This window comes from Thermobia domestica, chromosome 8, assembly GCF_964235325.1.
Source record: "Thermobia domestica chromosome 8, izTheDome1.hap1.1, whole genome shotgun sequence".
NCBI lineage: Eukaryota > Metazoa > Arthropoda > Insecta > Zygentoma > Lepismatidae > Thermobia > Thermobia domestica.
In genome coordinates, this window is record NC_137461.1 from 23,428,314 (window position 1) to 23,454,010 (window position 25,697).

At 34.2% G+C, this 25,697-nt stretch overlaps 1 protein-coding gene across 3 annotated transcripts in view; it reads right to left on the minus strand.

Annotated features, from left to right (window-relative positions):
- Positions 1 to 25,697, minus strand: part of LOC145692787 (TBCC domain-containing protein 1-like) — a 57,349-nt gene that overhangs the window by 21,838 nt on the left and 9,814 nt on the right. For 2 of the 3 annotated variants that reach the window (XM_081768261.1, XM_081768260.1), the window contains exons 4-9: positions 24,437 to 24,551; positions 13,240 to 13,372; positions 9,234 to 9,349; positions 7,534 to 7,797; positions 6,588 to 6,716; positions 1,965 to 2,087 (exon numbers count right to left, since the gene is read on the minus strand). In XM_081768261.1, coding sequence (XP_081624387.1) covers positions 1,965 to 2,087; positions 6,588 to 6,716; positions 7,534 to 7,797; positions 9,234 to 9,349; positions 13,240 to 13,372; positions 24,437 to 24,551 — 880 coding nt within the window. The remainder of the gene's footprint in view (positions 1 to 1,964; positions 2,088 to 6,587; positions 6,717 to 7,533; positions 7,798 to 9,233; positions 9,350 to 13,239; positions 13,373 to 24,436; positions 24,552 to 25,697) is intronic. The other variant, XM_081768262.1, reaches the window with a different exon arrangement.

Here is a 25,697-nt window from a genome sequence, read left to right on the forward strand (position 1 = left end):
CTGTCCACAGTCGCCTGGGGTAACTTATTTTAGGACTCCCCCTCGTAATATGGACATACTAGGAGAGAACCCCTTTTAAACGATGAACAACTGGTCTTTCTAAACATTTAAGAATATAATATTACAATTTGATAAAATGAGGAAGCTTTTATGTATCATAATACCACAATATTACACGATATCAAGACATAAATCAATGAACACTACGAAAGAAAAGAATTCGATTAGATGTTTTATTGATACAGGGAATATCACATTAAACTTTACTAAAGAATTTGTTTGAAGATAAAATATGGCTTCCATTATTAGATAATTGCACATATAAACACAAAATAACTCAACTCCAGCACTGAACACTCAATAGAATCTGTTATCAAGACAGCTTTCATAAATTAAACTATAACATAATATTTCAAAATCTCTAATTTAAAAAATATATATATATACGTCTTTCACATGTTTATTATGTCTGTTGTACTGTATGGTTGCGAAACATGCTCGCTTATTTTGACGGAAGAACGCAGACTGAAAGTATTTGAGAATAAAATCCTGAGGCGAATATTCGGACCCAAAGAGACGAGAATGAGAAATGACGGAAACTTCATAACGAAGAACTGCACAATTTATACCGTTTATATAATATTATTGGGATCATTAAGTCTAGGAGGCTTATGTGGATAGGTCATGTAGCCGTAATGAAAAAAAAAAAAAAGAAAGAAAAAGAAAGAAAGAAAGAAAGAAAGAAAAAAAGAACGTTTTCACAATTTTAACGGGAAACCAAATCGGAAAATGACCATTAGGAAGACCTTGGCAAAGATGAGGTAAGAGGACAATATTAAGATGGAGCCAGCTGGCTAAGGACAGAAGTCAATGGAGAGCTTTAATGAGTGCAGGTTCTATATGCCATAGTTACTTAATACATCACATGGAAGGTTAATATATTGACCATTCCTTGTTGGTCCCCTTGCGGAGAGATGTAACCGTGTCAACAGCAGTTTTACTTTTACATCAACATTTACTCAGCTGCCAGAGCAGGCTTCTATATTAACGTAACTTTCTACTGCAATATATTCATATGCTTTGCATTATAAATAAATTTACACAACACTTGGGACACCGCAACTATTTTGGAATGTATTACTGTTCAAGACGTACCACCTGCAACTAATACAGGCAATTCGCCCGAACGATACATGAAAGCGTCTCGAATTTTTTGATCGTATGCACCAAAACAGAAAATGGCACTTAAATGTTGTGTTTAACTTTTAGAGATAGCTGTGCGCTAGGCAAGCGCTCTAAAACCACAGTAGAATCCCTCTAATCCGTCAACTTTGGGACTGGGGGTATGGTCGGATTTTCAGAAAAATACGGATTTACAATAAAATAAACAATCTCTGAATTCAAAAATGACTATATATTGTTCTCTACAGTAAAATCAAACGAACAGTAAGCACTAAACACTGCGCAGTACAGTACAGAAAACATGCATAACGAAAGAAACGATAAAAATAATGACGGAGCACTGAAACGGACATGCGGTAACAGCAAGTAAACACCAATGCCGCCACGGCAGTAAATGACAATGGGCCTCATGAGTCGGGACAAGTTCGTCTCGAGCACGATCGGATCAACCGGAGTGGCGGACCAGCCGAGGGCGGACGAGAGGGGTTCTACTGTAGTTGAAAATTTACATCTCCATTGTTCAGGAAAGATGAACAAAACTGAGTCCACCTTTATGGATCACTGTGAAAAGTATGTAAAAATAATGACAGTCAAAACTCTAACGGTGGGACACTTTCTTTTTTCTTTTTTTTTAAAAAAAATATATGATTGTTGTTGGATTTAATTGATAAATTTCCTTAACTTAACGTACATTATTGAAGAACGTAGTATGTGCGCAAAATATATAAAAGTTATATAGTCAAAGAAGCCAGATAAATCAGTACTGATTATCCAATACTTACGTGATGAATACTTGTCTACAAGTGGCAATAACTGTAGTATTTCTGCAGCCTTCCACCATCAAAATGGAACTGACTGCTCCTAACACGATAACGTTATCATGACATTTGTATACATTCACTGTCCTAAAAAAAACAAAAGTCCTAGTGGTATTATAAAAATACAACAGACATACAACTTTTATATAGACTAATAAGCTAAAGTATGTATATGACACATGCTGTTGAATTACGAAAAACGCACTTAACCAAAAATGCATCGTGGTTTATTAGAGCCAACACAGTTTCAGTGGAAAGCCTCCCCCCCCCTTCCGGTTGGTACAAGCTTCTCGCTACAAATCTGAAGTGTTTCTCACATTTGAAATTTATGTGTTAACATCATAATTTCAGTTGTAGATTGAGGACCTAACCACTTACGTGTACATATATTTTTTCTCCGGCGTTAAAGTTAACAATTTTTTTTCCTCCAATGCACTAAGTGCTAAAATCACATTTAAGTTGAGAATATATTTCATTATAGTTACTCATCAGCAAAACGTATTATATAGAAAACATTCCAAAAAATAAGTAAAAACTGTTGTTATTTACATTATACTGTAAACATGCTAGTGAAAGTATTCATCAAAACTCTTTTGGATCTAATAAACTATGGCGCATTTCTGGGCAAAGTTCGTTTTGTCTAAATTTCATATAAGCTAGGCGCAAAACGAATAAGTTCGTTAAATACACAACTGAAATGGAGGGGAACTAAGTCATTGTTTAGTGACTTAGTAGTGAAGGTTACCAGACGAACTGTTTTAAGAATAAAAGTACTCCTTTTCAGGGTTCGCACTTTTGTACTCTTCAGTAGCGACGCTAGAGGGGGCAAGTGCCCCTGGTGGCTACACCTATGCTCTAGACATGTATCCTCAACAAAGTAGTGGCGTTTATCGGGTTAAATGTCAACGTGACAAAAATATATTTAAGTCAAATTAAAAAAAAAAAAAAAAAAAAACATTTTGTACCCAAATAGCTGAGCACATTCGCACATCGAAATCTCGTAGCTTTCAACAGTTATCCGGATTGGCAGAGCACCTTAAAGACAATAACCATAGCATTGCAAATTCATCTTTGATGGAAAAAGCAAAAACAATAACTGAATGAAAAATTAAAGAAGCCTATTACATTCATAAAGAGAAATCTACACTCAATTTAGATAAAGGAGACATAAATGTGATTTGGAACTGTCTTTTTACTACATTTCTGCTGTCTGGAAATTAAAGAAAAAGCAGTGAACAACAGTAAAAAGTGACGAGTGAGTGACCATTAGCATGTGTTCATTTTTGACAGGAAGATTTCTGCTTCATGTATTTTAAATCCTTTTAACCATTTTTTTTTTCTCCCACCTGTCCACATTTCTCTCCATTGTTTTTAAATCCTCTTCGAATTGTTTCTAGGCAGGAGATGGGAACAGGGTTTTCCGAAAGCGTTACTTCGAAGAATACTTTGTTTTTGCGGTAAGTACTAGCCTTTTGCTTACATTTCTTTCTAACCGTTTCCTTGTTTGTTAACTCATTTGTGCTGGTTTTCTGTTTTAACTCCAGATTAATTACAATAGCTCAGGATGACTCGTTTTGGGAGAAAATCGGAGATTCGTGGTTCTGATGATGGAAAGACGGAGAAGACTGCCAGAAACGGATGGAAACCTAACAAATCGCACTGAAGAACTAAATGCAGCTTGGGATCAGTTTCAGAAGTCCATTAAGGTTAGGTTGTTCCACCGAAAGAGTACGTTGAGAAGAGTGTTTGTTGGAAGCCGAGCCCACCCTGGGAACCTGAATTATCTACCTAACTAACTAACTCTATGATTTATGGTACCCGGAGGTTCAATGCCGCGTTCACAAAAGCTCTCCACTGACTTCTATCCTTAGCCAACTGGATCCAGTTTCTACTTTGTATTCCTATCTCTGCGAGATCCTCCTCCCATCTGCGCCTAGGTCTTCCTAATGGTCGTTTTCCGATTGGTCTTCCAGTCAAGACTTTGAAAGCGTTTCTACTTTCTTCCATCCTAGGTACATGACCTGCCCACCTGAGCCTCCTAGACTTGATGACACTAATAATGTTCGATAAACCATATAAATTATGTAGTTTGTCGTTATGAAGTTTCCGCCATTCCCCATTCCCGTTCCTCTTGGGTCCGAATATTCGTCTCAGGATCTTGTTCTCAAATACTTTCAGTCTATGTTCTTCTCTCAGAGTAAGCGACCATGTTTCGCAATCATACAGAACAACAGGCATGATTATCGTTTTATTTTAAGCTTCATATTTCTCGATAGAATTCGCGACAAGAGATTTTGAACTGAATAATACCATGAATTCCCTGCTTTTAATCGACATTTAATTTCTTCGTGAATATGATTTTCGTCTGTTAATATTGATCCTAGATATTTGAAAGTATCCACTTTATCAGAAGTATTATTTAATATTTTAACGCAAAATAACGCATCCATAATTTACCGTATTACGGTCCGGACGTACTTCCATGTATTTAGTAAGTTTTTTTTCTCCATTTACTTCCAAACCCATGTCCCTGCAAGCGTTTAATAAGATCTCGGCATTTCTTTCTATTGTTCTCCTGTCATCCCCTATTAAATTTACATCATCAGCATATGCCATAACCTGGTGAATACCGTTCAAGTTCGTTAATTTAAGCTTTCAAAAATCGCGTTTCTTTGTTCTAAAAGTTTTGGAAATTTCCCGCCTGATGTCTACGAAACTTTGTGTAGTTACTTCATTCGGATTTTGTAGCCAATGTAATTTTGCCTGTTTTCTCTTCTCTGCTAGTTTAATAAATTCCTGGTCGAACCATGGTTTGTTTCTATGTATTTCAGCGTATCCCAATTTTTCTTTTGCTGAAATTTCAATGCTATCTCTAATTTCAATCCAAGTATCCTCAACACTAGTGCACTCCGAATCTTCTAAAGCCGAGAATCTATTCGAAACTTCAATCTGGTATTCCTCTCTTACCTGGCTCTCATCTAATTTCTTTAAATTGAATCTCTCCTAATTGGTGAGAATTATCTATTTAAGTAGATAAACTGTCCGGGCAGCTGCAGCCCAAATGAAGACGTAGTTGTCTGAAGCGAAGTTCCCGAGTTAAGGAAGTCATATTCAATGGGGTCAGGTACTGTGCTTAAGTTTTCATAATTATGTTTATTCTTCTTCCTTTCCTATTTTACCTTTCACCTTTAATCTGTCTTTCTAAAGATTTATGATTTACTTCACACGATAGGCATACGATTGCCATTATTTTTATTTAGAAAATAAGTTCTAGCTTGAGGAATGTCTGTTTATAATCCCCGTACATTCCTTTTGTTAACGAGCTGCACATAGCCGACATTACCTCAGTTCATAATACAGTGAAACCTCTGAATAATGGACACCAATGGGACAGGAATTTTTGTCCGTTACTGAGAGGTGTCCGTTAGAGAGAGGTTACAGAAATGTAATTTTTTTACAACGGTAATTGTATGCAGTGATATACAGTAAATACATCATGTATGAGCGTAAATACGTAAAATTCAATATGAAAATACTCTATTTAGTACGTATTTAAATTCCTGGGAGAGATGAAGGAGAAATTCATTTCTGTTAAATAATGTTATTGCTGGGGATGTGTTAAACTGCAACCTTCTCAAAAGATGCATTAGGAACCAGCTAACCGTCTAAACTCTTTTGTTTAACGAAAATGACATGCATTTTCCTCTACAAGGGTAATAAAACTTATTAGCAAGTGTTCTCTGAAAATCCTCAATACGGTTGCGGAAGAATCATGTGTGTGTGTTTGTGTACTGGTGCGACATTTTTGTTGGCGGAATGGATGAAAATACAAGTTATTGGGAGTGCATATGTTTATTGACCCAGCCCTATTTACAAAGAATATCCTCTTAGAGAAAGTGAAAAAGGAAGCCGGGAAAACTCCAACCCAGACTTGTTCCAGTATCATAAGTAAAAGAAAAATGTTGCTTTTCCTAAAAGATAAGAGAGGAAACATTGCTCCTTGAAAATATTATTGTAAATCAAACAATGTTTGTTTTATTATCTGTGAAATTGTCGGGAAAGATGCAAGGCCCAGAGGAAAGAAAGACTAAATTTGTTAGGGAACGGAAGATTTTTCGTATAGAATTCTTAGCCATACCCCTGATCCTGCATGAGTCTTATTGAGTTTTCTATAATTTCCACCAGAAAGCAGTTTACTGCGGGCAGAAAAAAAGAATTTCAAGTTCAGCTTGAAGTTGTTTTATTTGATGGTTCACCAGGTCTAGACTCATGAGATATACTTGTAGGAAGAGGATTTTTCTGTCTACTGTAATATATAGCAGAACCAAGAATAATTTGTGTCCGTTATGAAGAGGTTATTGAAACGTTTGTGCAAAATAGGACTGTTCGCGTCCGTATCTGAGAGTGTCCGTAAAACGGAGGGCTTTGTTCCGTAAGAGAACATATATTTTTGCCGGGACAAAAAAAAGCTGTCCGTATTATAGAGGTGTCCGTTAAGAGAGGTTTCACTGTATTGTATTTTTCTTAAAAAAACAGCATTTCTACTGCTGATTCTTACCATGAAATCTAAAAGGGATGTAGACTTACCTGAGGTTTTTAAGAAGGTATATATTACTTCTGTTCAATCTATGTAATCGTACATCGCTTCCATTCAAAGTATCACTTTTAGGTGCAATCAATTCGTCTTCAATCTGGGAGATTAAAATCTTCCTCAAACTAAAAAAAACAAATATACACGTATTAGATACTTTACGTATGAAACTATAATATTAATAGAAACCTAATATTCTTGGTTTTGAAGTAATTTATCTTTCCTTTAAAATTCCGATTGCTTCATTGCTATCTTTTCCAACAGAGATCTTCGTCGGTAAATGTAAAATTATTTATATTTAGATATATTATTCAAATATATCTAAACATTGTTAGATACAGTACATGTTTATGCAACCTGTAATTCTCAAATGTTTTGATTTTACATATTAACGTTACTCACAGACTGATATATATATATATATTGCATTACATGGGAGCATGGATTAAATTTACTATTTTTTTTTAAATTAGTACAAGTCAAAGTATTTATACATTCTTATGAAAAATGATTTATTTGTGCTGCACAAAATATGAACACTAACAAGTATGGTTAATATGTGTTGAAAAAGTTGCAGGTAGTAGCAGCAACAAGATAAATCATTTGAAAATTATGTTAAAAGTTTCATATTGTATACGGAGGTTATGTATAATAATGGAAATGAAAGTTTCTTACGTACTTTGTGCAAAATTGTTGTATTTTATCCTTTCTCTCTCTCAATATTTCACTTGCTTTAGGAACTGCAAGCTTCTTCAGGGGTCACGCCTAACGAAGAAGCTTTTATTTCTATTACTATAAATCAATCAATCAACTAGCAAAAGTTTAAAGCATACTATAAACGTTTAGTTGGTTAGACGCTTTGCAAAAATACTTTCCTTAAAAAGAAAACTTGAATATTTTGACAATTAGCTGTTTAGTAGACACCATTAGTGAAATTCTTACCAATCAGGCGTAGAGTGTCCGGTTGTAGCAATTCGGTTTGTATGCTGTGCCTGACTCCGAGGGTTCGAATATCCAACAATCCACCTCAACCTCTTTCCCTGGGAAGCACACGCAAGCAATCCATATGGACAGGTGACCAAACTTTGCAGAAGCCACGGAACAAACATATTTCGATTCCAACACCTATTTTCTTCGTCATAACCATTTAACTCTCGAAATTGAGGTAACGTACACATCATCTCCAAAGGAACGACTGTATCTTTACTGAAAAATATTAACGAGAATAAAGATTACAAATCTTTTCCACATATCAGAGATTGGTAGAAACGAGATTCACAATCGAAGAAAGGTCAACTTCGTGATTTTCTTTAGTTGCTCACATTTATATGGAATCTTAGAAGAAAATATAAATTATTACTATTACCTTATAGACTTGTCGATTACTATTATACAATAATAGTATTAAAAAATATTAAAACTATTACTGCTATTTGGGGCTGTAGTGGTTCAGTGGTAGAGGATTTACTTCTGGTGTGTTGGGTCCCTGGTTTGATCCTCGCTCAAGCCAAGTGAATTTTGTGGTAGACAAACACCATATGTGTGTGTGGATTTTCTCGGGGTTCTCCCGTTTCCTCCCATCAACACTTTTACCATTTGTTTGGGTTTCCACTTTTTTCACAGCATTGCATTTTTCATAATGATTCTTCATTCTCTGAACTTGACCAACCATTTCTTTCTTACACGTTTTGCAACAAGCTCGTATGGTCGTTTTCTTATCTGATGGAGTTTCAGTTACTTTAATAAATTTGCTCCAAATGATGTTCTTTTTTCTTCCTGTAAAACTCATGTTAAACGATTTCAAGTTGTATGGAGACTGAGAACCAACATGTCCTGTATCAACGAATGCCTGCGATATTTTAATTTCAGAACCGCAACTTATCAAATAACCTTTTGTTTGTTTTCTGAATACAACATAAAAATTGTTTCCCTGATAATGATTTTGTTTTTTATCAATTCTACAAGTAGTCCAACCATTGGCTACACTTTCTCGCAAGTTAACTGGTAAACATTTAAACAATACAATAAACGTTAAAAACAAGGAGAAAAAAAAAGAGGCAAAATAAATTGTAGTTCACCACATTGACCTGCTGTAGCCACAAGAAATCAAAACATTCGCACGAAAAGAAACTAGTTTTCCGAATGGAGAGCACTTTTTGACAATTTTCTTTCTCTGGTAGATTTTTTTTTACAAAAATAAAATAAAATAAAAATAAACAAGTCTTAAAAAACACACGTGTTTAAAACGAAATGTTTAAAACGTATACAAAATTTGTTTTAAACAAACTCAATTGTTTAAAACAAGTTTTAATCATTTGTTTTAAAAAAAACAACCATGTTTTCAGTTTTAAAAAATCCATATTAAAAAAAGAAGCGCGCACCAGAGGTAAGCGCTCTACCATTGAACAACCGTGTCTCCCGTTATGTCAAAAGTACGCTAAAGATATCTTCAACAACCCGACGGAGCAACTGAAGGAATATTCTTTTAAAAAATCAACAAATTGAATCTCAGCCAAAATTAGTTAGTATCAATGGGTGCTGTTAAAAAAAAAAAAAAATCCACAGTGTTGTATCTACACTACCATAGCTACACGGGGATTTTGAAAATATCTGTTATATTAAATAAATGTATTGTAACTTACGTTCTTTTCTCTGCTGTGTCTTTGTATGCCACAGAAGACTTAATAATTAGTCCCAAAGCTTGAACAACATTTAAATTCACAACTTCATTGCTATTAGTGTCACCAAAGCCAACATCCTTTAAGAAAAAGACAACAACCATCAAATGTACTTTTAAACGTTATGTATATATATATATATATATATATATATATATCTTAATAAATTGCCGCGCAACAGTCCTTGAGAGGCTAGAGACTACTAGTTGGCTTATAACACTCCTGACTTTAGAGTAAGGTATAGTCAGCACATTGGCTCCCCTTGCCGAGAGCGAACTCCTGGCTCTCTAGACTGGAGTTCGCTATTTCTTTCTTTCAAGGAGCGTTCCCCAATCGTCCTCATGATGTTGGGTTAATGCCACCACCATCTGATGAGTACGATCATTCACCAAAAATGTTTTTCGAATTTTGTTATCTCGGTACTACTACTAATAAAGAAACAACAGATGTCATAGCGAAATCAAAAGAAGGATAACATTGGCTAACAATGCTTTCCATAATAAAAAGAGCATTTTAATGAACAATCACATTAACATCTACGCTAAGAAGAAATTTCTGAAAACCTTTGTGTGGAGTATCATGACACATGGTTGTGAGACCCAGACATTAGCAAAACTGGTGAAAGCTCGACTCGAGGCAAAGGAAATGTGGTTTTGGAGGAGGATTACAAGAACTAGTTGGATTGACAAGAAGAGCAACTACAAGAAGTAGCCAAGGGAAAAATACTACTTAAAGTAATAGAAGTATACATTGGGACAGAAAGAGAGGGCTCTTTTTCCAGGAATTCTGAAAACCCTGTCCACCCCTCTAAACGTTCCGCTAACTAGTCTCCGCGACACGTGGTAGAGATTTATGATTCCTTCTGGCTAAAACCAATGTTGCCTCAATTCCTTTTTCCTAGTTGATTTTTTTTTTTTTTTTAAGTTTTGTTGTTAACTGAGAATAGGAAGGAAAGCTTTCTCCTTATTTTGCCGGACTTTAACTGCACAAGTGGATCGGAGGTACGGCAACACTGAGAGCAGTGACAGTTTACACGCTCGCGAGGACTAACCGAGGGTTGTGGGGGTGAGAAGGAGCAGTGGTTGGGAAAAGAGCCCTTTAAAGCTGTCCCGATGTATACGCAAAAGCAAAGCTAACTGGACACTTACTCAGACATGACGCTCTTCTCTCATAAACATTTTCGAGGGCAAGAATTTGGAAAAGACGACGAAAGGACATCCTAAACTTATTTTAAAATATGATTAGTGAGAGAAGGTTTTCTTCCTAGACGGATATGAAAAAAATCTTTAAGTTTTACGTCCCACGCATATGCCGGAGGAGACGGTGATTATGAGAAATGAATGAAATGGTGGAATGAAGAAAGTGGGAGGAAACGGGAGAACTCCGAGAAAACCCACGAGCACGGTGTTTGAAAATGAAAATGAAATGAAATCTTTAAGTTTTATGTCCCACGGTTATGCCGGTTAAGCTAAAGGAGACAGTGATGATGAGAGATGAGTGAAAACGGTGCAATGGAAAAATGAAATGAAATCTTTGAGTTTTACGTCCCACGGTTATGCCGGTTAGGCTAAAGGAGACGGTGATGATGAAAGATGAGTGAAAATGGTGGAATGAAGAAAGTGGGAGGAAACGGGAGAACTCCGAGAAAACCCACGAGCACGGTGTTTGTCCACCACAAAGTCCACACGGCGGGAGCTGGGATCGAACCAGGGACCCCAAGCACCGGAGGTGGACGCTCTACCACTGAACCACCACGCCCCCCAAGACTACCGACGAAAAGAAGTTGTAGGTGCAAAGATAAAGTTTAGCGTTTTGAAGGGGAGAGAGAGAATGTTATTTCTCCGAACAGATTTTATTTTGCTACACACATTGCAACGCCATTACGTTATTAAAATCACTATCAATCAATAACAATACAATCGGAAAAGGAAGTCAGTCAGGTCCAGTAGAAAGAGGTACAGCTTCAGCATTCGCCTGCAGGAACAAAGAAAAAAAAAAACTTGAAAAATCTCAGTCAGCACGGTGTCACCGGATTCGAACCTGAAGCGACGCAAGAAAGCTAATGAATATGTGGGACCCAGTCCCAAATAAATATACGCAAAAACTGTAGTTTTGCTTTATCTATTAATGGTACTTCAGAGTTCTGCAAATGATGCATTTTGTAATAATAATAATGGAATCACTGAAAACATGAATAAAACAATCATTTGAAATATTAAAGAAAGATCACAATAAGTCTCCAAATAAATCTACCAACAGCAAACTACTTGGCATAACTTTTTGTGGACCTGAGCCGCTCCAACGCCATCTATTAGCGATCGGCTAAACTATGTCCAGCCCACTGAAGAAAACATGGTAAGCGCACTGCGTCATTCTGTCAACAGGCGCATCGGGAGCTTTATAAAAACTAGTGTTATCACGTCTTTTATTCATGTGACTCCCTAGTTGGCCTCACGACGTTCCGGCACCGGCGAGGAATCGAACCCAACGCTCTAACCACTAGATTAAGGTGTCACCGTACAAACGAATATCCTTCTCCTTATTATCAAGCTTAACATATAAACTTACGAAAATATTAAACAAATACGGTTTTAAGATTTCTTCTATATTTCTTAAATTATTGAAAAGTCATTTACTAGCTATAAAAGCTATCCTGTAAATAACTTGGTGCACTAGGCTGTCTACGAATTGAGTTGCGAATATGATAAGCCGTATATTGATAATCAACGTTTCGGGATTGTCTTAACATTAGAATGCTTTATGAAGTTAGATGTACAAATTTTACATAAGGCCTCTTCAACTGTAGAAAGAAGTGTGTATATTTGAATTTCATCCGAACAAAAAAATTCCCATATCAAATCGGGATAAAAGAAGTCTAAAAAAAACAATGGGATTGCATAATTAACAACTCTATGAACAAAAATTAAAAAAAAAAAAAAAATCGGTAGTCAAAAGGTTACATTTATCTTTTCACCAAAATGTACATAGGATTTCATAATGACAAATTAGATTTTACGAAGTTATTGAAGAATCTATATACTAAAATACTACGTTTATATGTTTATGGAGAAGAAGAGTTTATATGTTTGTGGCCAATCCTTTCGACAATGAGATTTCGAATACCACAAATGCTAGGAACGCGCTGTTTTCGCTGGTCGATTCCAAATTGTGTGTACATTGCCTCTTCTCATTCAAATTTTCAAAAACTTGTCTTTATTTTTCTATTCCACATTTTAAGCGTCGATTTGACCCTATTAGTTTGATATTGCCACTAGGACGTGAAAAGATATTGCCACTAGGACCGTATTTGTGAAAGGCAACCGTTAGAGAAGCTACGTGTAGCAGGTTGAGGGACATTTTAGACGCTACGCTTTAATCTGAATGACAAAACCTATTCCAACTTGGCAACTTCGAAGGCTTGTGGACCCATAATGAGATGTACTCGGATATGGAGCTATAAGAAAAAAATGCATTTCGTATCATCTATCACTTATCCAAGTTTGAAACAAACTCACTCCTACATTCTATATATTAAAATATTACATTTATATTTTTGTCTATAGCAATTCACCTCCTTTGAGAGTGTTCGTAAAGGAACTTGCACAGATATAGTAAGAAGAGATGATGATTCACGCTCATATTAGAACTGTACGCTGTGTAAATAGCATAGGTTCAGCTAGTATATGATTTGACAACGCTGAAAAGTGTATACAAATCAAGACTTTAGTAAATTTCAGTGACAATATAAAATTAATATTACAATCAAGAGGATTACACAAAATGTTGCAATGTAAGAATACTTGCTATGTTTCAATGTACTTCTAATTTAGCTAACACTGGGATTTGAGATCTTACTTGAACATAGAAGGGACGCATCTGGTAAGTAAAGTTGCCCTTTTGAATAATTCTGTTAGTTCGATTATTCTTTATTTAATTATATATATACATATTTAAAAAAATATATATTTACCGCTTGCAGAACATCGATTAATTCCTCCAAGTGTTCCCTGACAAACTCAATAAATCTGCTTTCAGAAGCAGGCATTCGTCGTTCGACGGTGCTGTTCCAAAGTATTGGACTGTCATGATTCCTATTCGAAAATCTAATATCAAGTTAAGAAAATTTTTGATTTTCATTCTTATAACTAAACAACGAAATCACACCCTCTAGTTTTTTTTTTCCTTTTCTTCATTCATACATTTCTGTTTTACATCTTCATATTGTGGTGGAACAAACTTTAAATCAATAATTTATAATGTATAAATCGCAGTAAACCAAAATTTCAATGAAAATTCACATACGACTTATTTTAAGTAGTTCATTCAATACAGAAGAATAATAGAATATAATTTATATTGTGTTTGTTTGTTGTATAACAGCTTGCCAAATCACAAATGTGGAAATTGTATATGTGTAGTCTCCTTTATGGCTTACTACATTTAGAGGAAAAAATATATATATATATATAATCTAGGCTGAGACAATTAGATTCAGTAATCCTACAAATTTCTTATATTCGACATAAACATGCTATAATTTATTATGCACAACAATTATTCATTTCAAAGAGAATTGATTTATTTACCTGCACATCCAAGAACTTGTGGCAATGGCATTCCAGCGAGAAGTATAATACGTCTTTAGAATTGTGTCCAGTCATCCCCTGAATTACTATTCGACTTAAATGTTATCATTAGTAATTTATATATATTAATAAAAGGGTAAATTTTATTTGAAATTCAGTAATGCATTTATTTCTCTTATCAACAGGCAATTAAAATCAAACATCAACAATGACAAAGAAGAAAGAAAGAAAAAAAAATGAATCCATTTCTATCAGTGGAGTTAAATTCAAAAGGAAGATGTGTAAACATGCACTTTTCTTGTTACTCATAATTTTCTATTAGTAATTCACAGATGTATTGCTATGTATATGGAACAGTACAATAAACGATGAATACAGTATATATATATATCTAAGGTCATTTACGTAGTTAGTTTTAAGATTAGAGAATCTATCGTTTAATCAGTCTAGATATCTTTTACGGAGATATTCAGCATATTTTGATCATACAGATCCTATAAACGTCTAATCGCATCATAAAAGTTCACGGTAATACCAATTCACGGACTTTTTTTTTTTTTTATCAAGTTACATTTATCTGTTAAACTGTTCATCTTATTTAAACATTTAATATTATTTTTCAATATTCAACAATTCGAATATGTCTGTAATACATATCACTTAGTTACCAGGTGCTTTACATATATAAACAAACATATCATCACATTTCGATATACGTAGAGTGCTCATTTTACATATTATTCGGATATTTGAGCATACTGACACATTTCCATATTCAAATTAATATCATCCGTACGTTCTATCACCTGCATCAATTAAGTTTGAACATATTTAAAATCATCAGAGATTATTAACTAATAAAAGAAAACCTATCCTAACTAATCTACACTAACTTAACCTAAACATATTATTCAAAGCAATTCAATTTCATAATACATTCAAACTATTATATTTCCGTGAGGTATTAACCGTGAATGAAGGATGATATTGTTATCTAGACTGAAGCATATGAGACAATTACTATCTCGGCTAACAATGAGTCATTGCTCAAAATCAGCGATTATTCCATTATAGCATATAGCTGGTATAATGAGTATTCACTGTTTGTTTACTGTCAGAATTTTCATATCTACGATCAATAACATGGATGACTATGTGGAAAAGACACTCATACATCTTTCAGAACACGTTTGCGATAAGGTTAATTTTTGCTTCCCCATAGGCCTACCCGGGTTTGTGCAACTACAGGTATTTAGCTTCGCATGGTCAAGAATTGAGATTTCCTTTGCAAAACTAACATCACTATAAACAGTTTAAATTTCCAAGGTAATTGTTTTAGTTAAGGTCACAAAGTCAGAACAAAATGGCAGTTTACTTATGAATCCCCATGAAATTTTATGTTTAAATTTTTATATCACTTACATAATTGGCGAGTACCTCGATTCTACCCAAACATTTTAAGGTTGTTCAGAATTGTTTTTACTTAAGGTTTATAGTTCCAATTAGCGTTTTTAGCAATAATTTCTAATTATCGGGTACCGCTCTACATAAACTCACCACCGTTAACTTACTACATTTTTCACTGCACCGGAAATCATAGCTCCCTCTAGGACAACTACTATTCCTGTAACATATTTCCATAGTCATATATATATATTATTAAATCTCATATTATTTCACCTCCTAAATTTCTAATTTAACTTCTAAATTCCGCTTCAGTCCCTTTTCTGTACATCCACAACAAATTGTATACTTAATTTGAACTACTGCACTTCCCGTTTCCTACATCCGGAAGAAAAGTAAACAAAGGAGGATTTTGATTTCTAGAACATATCAACAGTGGTCGGTAAGTTCCCTAATCTAAGGTACATTAAATTTTGTTAATTTTATGAAAATAAACCCAACTTACATAATTACCATACGTTTACCACAGATAGGCCTACTTTATTCACTCAGTTCGTAAACATGCATATTATGTGTTTCTGCTCTGCATGTCCAATCAACGCTATAATTATCCTCTTGAACCTTATTTACATGCTATAAAAGGGAATTTGTATTATATTATGAGAAACAGGCCTAAATACCGGTAGTGTAATACATAATCATAAACATAGTCAGCAGCCGTATTGTGTTCACCAGCTGTTGCAGATTAAGGATATGCGGACCATAATACTTCCTCTCGAAAATAACCCATAGATTTATCAATGTTACTTAGTAATATAAAATCTACGCTTTTATATATATACGAACGTATGACATAATATTGTTACTGTTTACGGTAACAGTGAACTGTAACAATGTTCCCCGACGATTGGAGAAAAAAAAATTTAAAAATTTTTTTTTTAATTTTTTTTTATGTGGGATTTTGTAATAACTCTCGTTTCTTTTCCGCCGAACAATCGAACAATTTGATATTCGACAGATTTTGACTTTGAACTTCTTTCCCATTTAAATCTGTTAGAGCTACATAGTTATTTTGTTTTCTTTTTACAATATACGGGCCGCTATATGTCGGCATATATTTATGAATCATTTCCTTATACGCGTCAGATAAGAAGTGAGTTTTAACCATCACCAAGTCTCCTATCTGTACTTCTACTGGGTTTACTAATTTTGACTGCTGTTTTCGTTTTCGTTTCGTTAATACTCTAGGGGTTACCTGGATATATCTCTTTGCGTCATCTACTCTTACTAATTCTGATGGCCATGGGAAATTCTCTTTAAATTTTCGAGTTGCTGAAAATGACATAAATATTTCTGCCGGTGTGCTATCAATACTACTATTGTAGGAATAATTAAGGAAGTCTTGAGCCGTCTTCAACACTTCTTTCCATTTCGTATGATTATTCTGACACATTAATCGGATTATACGGTTAAGTTCTCGATGCGAGCGCTCCACTATCCCGTTTCCTTTCGGATTGTATGGGGTAGTTAAAACATGTTTTATTTTATGTTCCTCACAATATTTCTTCCATTTCTCGGCCTTTGTCCGAGACGATTTGATTAGGATATGGAACGAGATAAAAATAATCTTTTTCTAAGACTCTAATAATTTCTGTAACTGTAGACGTTTTAAGCGGTAAATAGCATACAAAACGGGAATATACATCAACAATAGACAAAATAAAATAGTACCCAAAACTACATGGAAGTTTCCCCACCAAGTCGATACACAGCTTTTCATGTGGTCTATCCGCCTGGATATGTACATCTTCTCGCGCTAGAACCTGATTCGAAAATTTTGTGCGAGCACATAACTCACAATTCTTGATATACTGCGTATACATTTGTTTCTGTTTTCGCCAAAAGAATAGAGTTCTCGTTAATTTCATACATTTGTTTATTCCAAAGTGTCCAACATTATGGATATATGATATTATCTTATCTGTTAATGCCATAGGGATCACAAGTAACCAAGGTTTAAATTTAGACCTTCTTATAAAAAGTACATTTTCTACCACCCTTATATTTTCGCAATTTGGATTTTCATTAAGGCGTTGTTTCAACTGTTGGCAATACCCATCAGACGCTTGTAAATCAATTAATTCCTGATGTTCGAAACAATCTTTAGCATCATATGATACAAAATTTATATAATAGTTACTTGGATCACTATCTGCTTCTGGTGTATTCCGACTCAATATATCGGCTATTTCGTTATCTTTCCCTTTTATGTGCTCAAATTTTAAATCAAAACGTTGTAATTTTAGTAATATTTTTGTGGTTCTATAATCTAGATTTTGCAAAGTGAAAGCGAACATTACAGCTCGATTATCGCAATGCACTACCACTTCCCGACCTAATATATAATATGAGAATTTTTCACATAGAAATAACACTGCTAGTAACTCCAATTGGAAAACCGAATATGAGATTTCATTTACTTTTAATTTCCTACTAGCATATTCAATAACTAGAATGTCTCCGTTGTCATTATATTGCGCAAGATATCCAGCGAGATTTTCCAGTGAAGCATCTGTAAACAAATGAAATGACCTATCGAAGTCCGGTTGACTTAATGCGGGTGGCTCACTTATTAATATTCTCAGCTCTCTGAATAACTCTAAAATTTCTGGTGTTAATACAAATTTATTCGTTTTTTTTCAAGAGATAAAATAGAGGTGATGTCAAAGCAGCAAAATCCGGAATAAACTTCCTTCTCCACGATAGTAGCCCAAGGAATGACCTTAACTTTTTCTTAGTGGTAGGAATTGGGAAGTTTTTAATAACTTCATTTTGCTTAGGATTTGGTTTAACTTCTGTCCCATTTATTATATGTCCTAAGAATAAAATTTCTTTCTGAAAGAACTTACACTTCCTGAAGTTTAATGCAAAATTACCTAGTTCTAAAATTTTGAAAATTTGTTCCAAATGATTAAAATGATCCCCTACCGACTACTGGTGATGGAGAAAAAAAACTATATTTAATTCATTATCCTCATTATCTTCTTTTAACACGAATCGCGTAATAAATCTCAGAGGCTCTGATTCAGATTTTAAATGTTCTACTTCTAAATTATTCTCTTATTATGATTTATTTTGTGAACTTCTCTCTCCCACATTTCTTCCAGTCATAATTTGAATTACCTAATATAATATTGTCAATATGGAGGAGTCAACACGGACAAGGGCTTAGTGTCATTCGTCAGCTTTAGCTTCATAGTTGATATACGGTAAGTATGGAAAAGAAAAGAACTTAACCAATAAAAGATGAAATAAAATTTCTATAACTACGAACTCAGACGGCAACGCAAACGAACGGAATTAAACAGAACTACTGCTCTCCCTCTGGAATTTTAGGAGGAGCTACTACCGGAGGCGAAACTCTCGCTTGTCTGATTCGGCAGAGTGCTTCTACCCATTTCCGACACCATTTGTCGATTATAGATCGAGTGCCCTGACTTGAGTACCGACCTACCAACCAATCAAAAATCTTCGATTCCGATACTTCATAGCAAGTTTGCTTTTTATGCCTACTCCTGTAAAAGAAAGATTTCTTATATCTTTCATTTGATTTATCAGTGCCCTTACTATTACGATTCTTATTCGCTCTCTTAGGATAGCTGTCATGCTTATTACTATGGCCTACATTTACATCATAAGTTTCTCTACTACAAACTACTTCTACTCTTAACCTAGGAACATCAAGCAATACAGGACATATCTTATTTTCCATATTTTCAATCATTAACACATTTTCATCATTTTCTCTACTACAAACTACTTCTACTCTTAACCTAGGAACATCAGGCAATACAGGACACATCTTATTTTCTATATTTTCAATCATTAACACAGGTTCATCATTAAATTGCTTCCCTACATTCAAATCCTGGGCTACATTGTCATTCAAATCTATAACAGAGTCACTATTCAAGTTTACTTCTGTTTTCTCAGCCTTCTTATCAAAACTTATTTCATCCCAACTTTCAGTCAATTCAGTTTTCACCATTTGAAGTTCCGCTCTTACTGCCAATAACTCAGTGGACACCTTTTTATCTAAATTACCAATAGATACCTTCATTGAGTCAATATTCGAATTTACTTCAGCTTTTACTGCTTTCACTTCTGAATTAACTGATTTTATTTCCACTGTCACACTATCAATCTTAGAATTAACCTCAGTTATCATTCGATTTTGATTAGCTATTAAATCTTTTAAAGTTTCGAGAAGAGGTCCTCCTCCAATCTCAATCTCCGGTATTTGCTTCCGATTGCCAACTCCAACCCCCCTTATAGAAGCGTCAGAGTTGCTAGATTCAACAAACGTTTCGGATCTCTCGTCACTAATGATGCTATTATTAGCACCAGGAACAACAAACTGAGCCATCTCATGTGACCTATCACTTACTCTTATTTCTTTATCACACGTTTCACACAACCATTGTCCACCATTTTGTTTTATCAAATCGATCTTGTCTTTCGACATCCCAATACAAGTTACATGGAAGAATGTGTCACATTTATCACACCCCACTGATTCTTCCTCATTTGCATTTTCCTTACGCTTACAACATTTATAAAGTCTTGGATCAATATTACTAGCACCGCCAGTAACAATCATTTCTTCATAAAACATTCAGTTGCACAAATCCCAGGCAAGCATATGAAAGGATTAACACCATAAATTGAACATTTTATTATTATTATTATTATTTTTAACCTTATCGCTTCTCACCAGAAATGATCATCCCACCTTATTGTTATATCCTGGCTAAAGGGTCGCCACTTTATGTTGTCTCCTTTATGGCTTACTACATTTAGAGGAAAAATATATATATATATATAATCTAGGCTGAGACAATTAGATTCAGTAATCCTACAAATTTCTTATATTCGACATAAACATGCTATAATTTATTATGCACAACAATTATTCATTTCAAAGAGAATTGATTTATTTACCTGCACATCCAAGAACTTGTGGCAATGGCATTCCAGCGAGAAGTATAATACGTCTTTAGAATTGTGTCCAGTCATCCCCTGAATTACTATTCGACTTAAATGTTATCATTAGTAATTTATATATATTAATAAAAGGGTAAATTTTATTTGAAATTCAGTAATGCATTTATTTCTCTTATCAACAGGCAATTAAAATCAAACATCAACAATGACAAAGAAGAAAGAAAGAAAAAAAAAATGAATCCATTTCTATCAGTGGAGTTAAATTCAAAAGGAAGATGTGTAAACATGCACTTTTCTTGTTACTCATAATTTTCTATTAGTAATTCACAGATGTATTGCTATGTATATGGAACAGTACAATAAACGATGAATACAGTATATATATATATCTAAGGTCATTTACGTAGTTAGTTTTAAGATTAGAGAATCTATCGTTTAATCAGTCTAGATATCTTTTACGGAGATATTCAGCATATTTTGATCATACAGATCCTATAAACGTCTAATCGCATCATAAAAGTTCACGGTAATACCAATTCACGGACTTTTTTTTTTTTTTATCAAGTTACATTTATCTGTTAAACTGTTCATCTTATTTAAACATTTAATATTATTTTTCAATATTCAACAATTCGAATATGTCTGTAATACATATCACTTAGTTACCAGGTGCTTTACATATATAAACAAACATATCATCACATTTCGATATACGTAGAGTGCTCATTTTACATATTATCCGGGTATTTGAGCATACTGACACATTTCCATATTCAAATTAATATTATCCGTACGTTCTATCACCTGCATCAATTAAGTTTGAACATATTTAAAATCATCAGAGATTATTAACTAATAAAAGAAAACCTACCCTAACTAACCTACACTAACTTAACCTAAACATATTATTCAAAGCAATTCAATTTCACAATACATTCAAACTATTATATTTCCGTGAGGTATTAACCGTGAATGAAGGATGATATTGTTATCTAGACTGAAGCATATGAGACAATTACTATCTCGGCTAACAATGAGTCATTGCTCAAAATCAGCGATTATTCCATTATAGCATATAGCTGGTATAATGAGTATTCACTGTTTGTTTACTGTCAGAATTTTCATATCTACGATCAATAACATGGATGACTATGTGGAAAAGACACTCATACATCTTTCAGAACACGTTTGCGATAAGGTTAATTTTTGCTTCCCCATAGGCCTACCCGGGTTTGTGCAACTACAGGTATTTAGCTTCGCATGGTCAAGAATTGAGATTTCCTTTGCAAAACTAACATCACTATAAACAGTTTAAATTTCCAAGGTAATTGTTTTAGTTAAGGTCACAAAGTCAGAACAAAATGGCAGTTTACTTATGAATCCCCATGAAATTTTATGTTTAAATTTTTATATCACTTACATAATTGGCGAGTACCTCGATTCTACCCAAACATTTTAAGGTTGTTCAGAATTGTTTTTACTTAAGGTTTATAGTTCCAATTAGCGTTTTTAGCAATAATTTCTAATTATCGGGTACCGCTCTACATAAACTCACCACCGTTAACTTACTACATTTTTCACTGCACCGGAAATCATAGCTCCCTCTAGGACAACTACTATTCCTGTAACATATTTCCATAGTCATATATATATATTATTAAATCTCATATTATTTCACCTCCTAAATTTCTAATTTAACTTCTAAATTCCGCTTCAGTCCCTTTTCTGTACATCCACAACAAATTGTATACTTAATTTGAACTACTGCACTTCCCGTTTCCTACATCCGGAAGAAAAGTAAACAAAGGAGGATTTTGATTTCTAGAACATATCAACAGTGGTCGGTAAGTTCCCTAATCTAAGGTACATTAAATTTTGTTAATTTTATGAAAATAAACCCAACTTACATAATTACCATACGTTTACCACAGATAGGCCTACTTTATTCACTCAGTTTGTAAACATGCATATTATGTGTTTCTGCTCTGCATGTCCAATCAACGCTATAATTATCCTCTTGAACCTTATTTACATGCTATAAAAGGGAATTTGTATTATATTATGAGAAACAGGCCTAAATACCGGTAGTGTAATACATAATCATAAACATAGTCAGCAGCCGTATTGTGTTCACCAGCTGTTGCAGATTAAGGATATGCGGACCATAATACTTCCTCTCGAAAATAACCCATAGATTTATCAATGTTACTTAGTAATATAAAATCTACGCTTTTATATATATACGAACGTATGACATAATATTGTTACTGTTTACGGTAACAGTGAACTGTAACATATGTATCACTTCATATACAATGTTTAACACTTCCTACTGCATAATGCTGATATACATAATTCTCTCGCTCTAACTGACGGTTAATCGCTAATACCAAGATTCCAAATTTGGACATACAGAGTTTAAATTTCTTTGTTTACGACCAGGAAGAACATTTATTCTTCCGCCATATAAAAAACTGAGGATCTCGAAACCTGAGTGTGAGTTTCAATGGAGGTTTAGGAGAGTGACCAGGTAGAAGCTGTATTAGACAATCTGATTCTTACACTAGGGCTGCCTCCATATTAGGATCTTATAAGCCGCTTATGTGAACATGTAGTATGAAGGCATTGAATATTTCTGAGCCGCTCAAATGATCGTGATACCAAAATGGCAGCCGTGCTAGAGCCAGAAGCTTCTGCTTTAATCCTGGCGATAAACTGCACGAAAAGAAAAGAAAAAAAAGAAGAAGATATAGAACAATATGGTTTCATTCTCTAAATCGATCAAGACTGGAAGAAGGTTCATTTTACAATCTATTTCCTAAACCGAGACAAAAGAAAATTTTTCTATTACTTCAGGATGTTTATATCTTCGTTTGATGAACTGTATAACAGTACAAAGTGTGCATTTCATCAGAGTAACACCAAAATGAGAAAATTTTCAACATCAAATAAACGTACACTTTTCTTTCATTCCAACTGAGTTGATGCTCATGTGTGAAGGGCTCTCATAAGACTGTGTGTTATTTTCTTCTCCGCCAGAAGTCCGCTCGAGCCAGCTACTGGCGGGATTATCTTCATAGCAGCTCAGAGCCGCAGCTCACTTGCACCGAAGAGCATGTTTGAAGGCGTACATTTAGGACAATGTAAAGCTAGCAGCTGAAGCTCACGCGAGCGGCTCACAGGATCCTAGTGTGAAGGTTAGCTAAGTCTTACTTGCAATAATTAGGCCAGTAAACTTCAAATTTACCCAAATTCATGAAGGAACCATGTCCAGGTTCCAATAAAAGGCAGACATCAATTCATCAACAGAAAAGTTAGTGAGAAAGATATTTATGTGCTATCATATTCATTTAACAGATACATCATTATCCTCATTTAACTTAAAAATATTAAATTCAATTATCATAAAGGAACATGATTAATGTTTAATTTATCTAGCAGTTTGAATAAGAAAGTACGCTACCAGATGATAGTTAGTAGAAAATACAGTTTTGAAGGATGTGACCTCTCGCTATAGTAAAAACTATATAGTCTATAAAATAATATCCTTTAAGCTTTTGCAGGAATATATATATTCTAACTTAAACTACTTTCTAACTTCGTCTAATTACAAGTAACAGAGGCTACAGATTAATTAGCTACATACGAGTTGATCCATCTATGTCAAGATTGCACTTCCTGACATTAGGGTTGAAATCAAGAGTTCTTTACATATCAGATGAATATTAAAATTCACATATGCATTTTTTTTAACCAATGACAATTTTTTCTATTTTTCAGGCTGCGTGAACATTTTATGGTATTTTATATACATATTTTATAATGTTATAGCATATGTAAGTTTCCGTTCTACATATTACAAAAGTGGAACACACGAAAATGATAATCGAAACAAGATAAAATCTAATTTTCCAACAACGGTATGCAACAGCAAAAGTCAGAACATTGAAAATACGATAAACTACAGCTGTATTATATGTGTAGACAAGCTTTTAGTAATTCCTTTGTATTCCTATAAATATTTCTAATGTTATTTTTATCTGTGTGTTTACCTGTTTGTCTGCATATATATATATATATATATATATATATATATATATATATATATATATATATATATATATATATATATATATATATATATATATATATATATATAGTACTAAAGGATACTCTCCCAGATGTTTGTTGACATTCTCAAGTGAAAGAGAGGCTGGCGCATACACTTTCTGTATAAAGAGGAATACAATAAATTCAAGAGTATTCACAGAAAAACATGACACTTCCTCTGAAAAAAATAGAAATGAAAATAATAATGATAAAAACAAAATCAACATATAGATCAATGATTAGTAACATTTTCATATTTGAATTATACTCTACAAGTAAAAGTTGAAACCTTCTATGATTTTTTTATGGAGTTTTAAACAGGTTACTAGTCTTTGGCTAGCTGGGGCTCCACTCCCAGAATCCCACGTTTGTTCGGCCTACGGCCTCACATCAATTATGTATCAACCTTTGCATCAAGAGTGAATTTCGTGCATTTGCACTTAATATTTCCTGAATTTGACCAGATGAAGACTTTGCCCCCAGACCCCTGCGTTTGCTCGGCCTATGACTTCGCACCTCTTACACCCACAATTCTACCGAATTTCAAGTTTCTTTCCCTATTTTAACTATCTAAAAGATAAGATTTTGTATCCCAACAGAATGTCTATTTAAATAACATGGAAATTTCTTCATCCCTACCCGTATAGACTCCTTAAAACTACAAATATTCAACTTTGGCGATTTTCTTGTAGGTTAATCTCGGAAGACTACAATCATGCGAAATTTCATTATTCTAATCCTACTAGAAGTGCCTAAACATTTTGGGGTGTAGAAGATGTCTTTAGTCATCAATATGGATTTTTCTTTTACTTGATTTGGGATCTAATATTCTATACTAAGGCACAGGCAAGTGAATGATGATGGAAAAATTGGTGGAATGATAATGTGGAGGAAACGGGAGTAACCCGAGAAAACCTACGGACACAATGTTGTCCACCACGAACTTACCTGGCCGGGGATCGAACTAGGGATCCCACGCGCCAGAGGTAAGCGCTCTACCACTGAGCCACCGTGGCCCCTCGGAAGAACTCAGAAGCCAGTATAATTGTACAGGTATTGATACATCAAGTATATGACGAACTTATTGCCTAAAATGATTTAAGCTATCTTCGGTTCCTGAGAAAGAGTATTCGAGAAAATGCTTGAAATATTGAAACAACATACGTTGCACAGGAATATAACAAGGTCATTACCATTTTGTATTTTCCAAAGTACTGTCCGCTTTTGGAGAATTTACTGCACTACAACAACTAGTGATGATACGGCTACATTTGAGCGTTCTATTTATTAACTGAACATCCTAATTGAAGTGTTTCTTTCATCT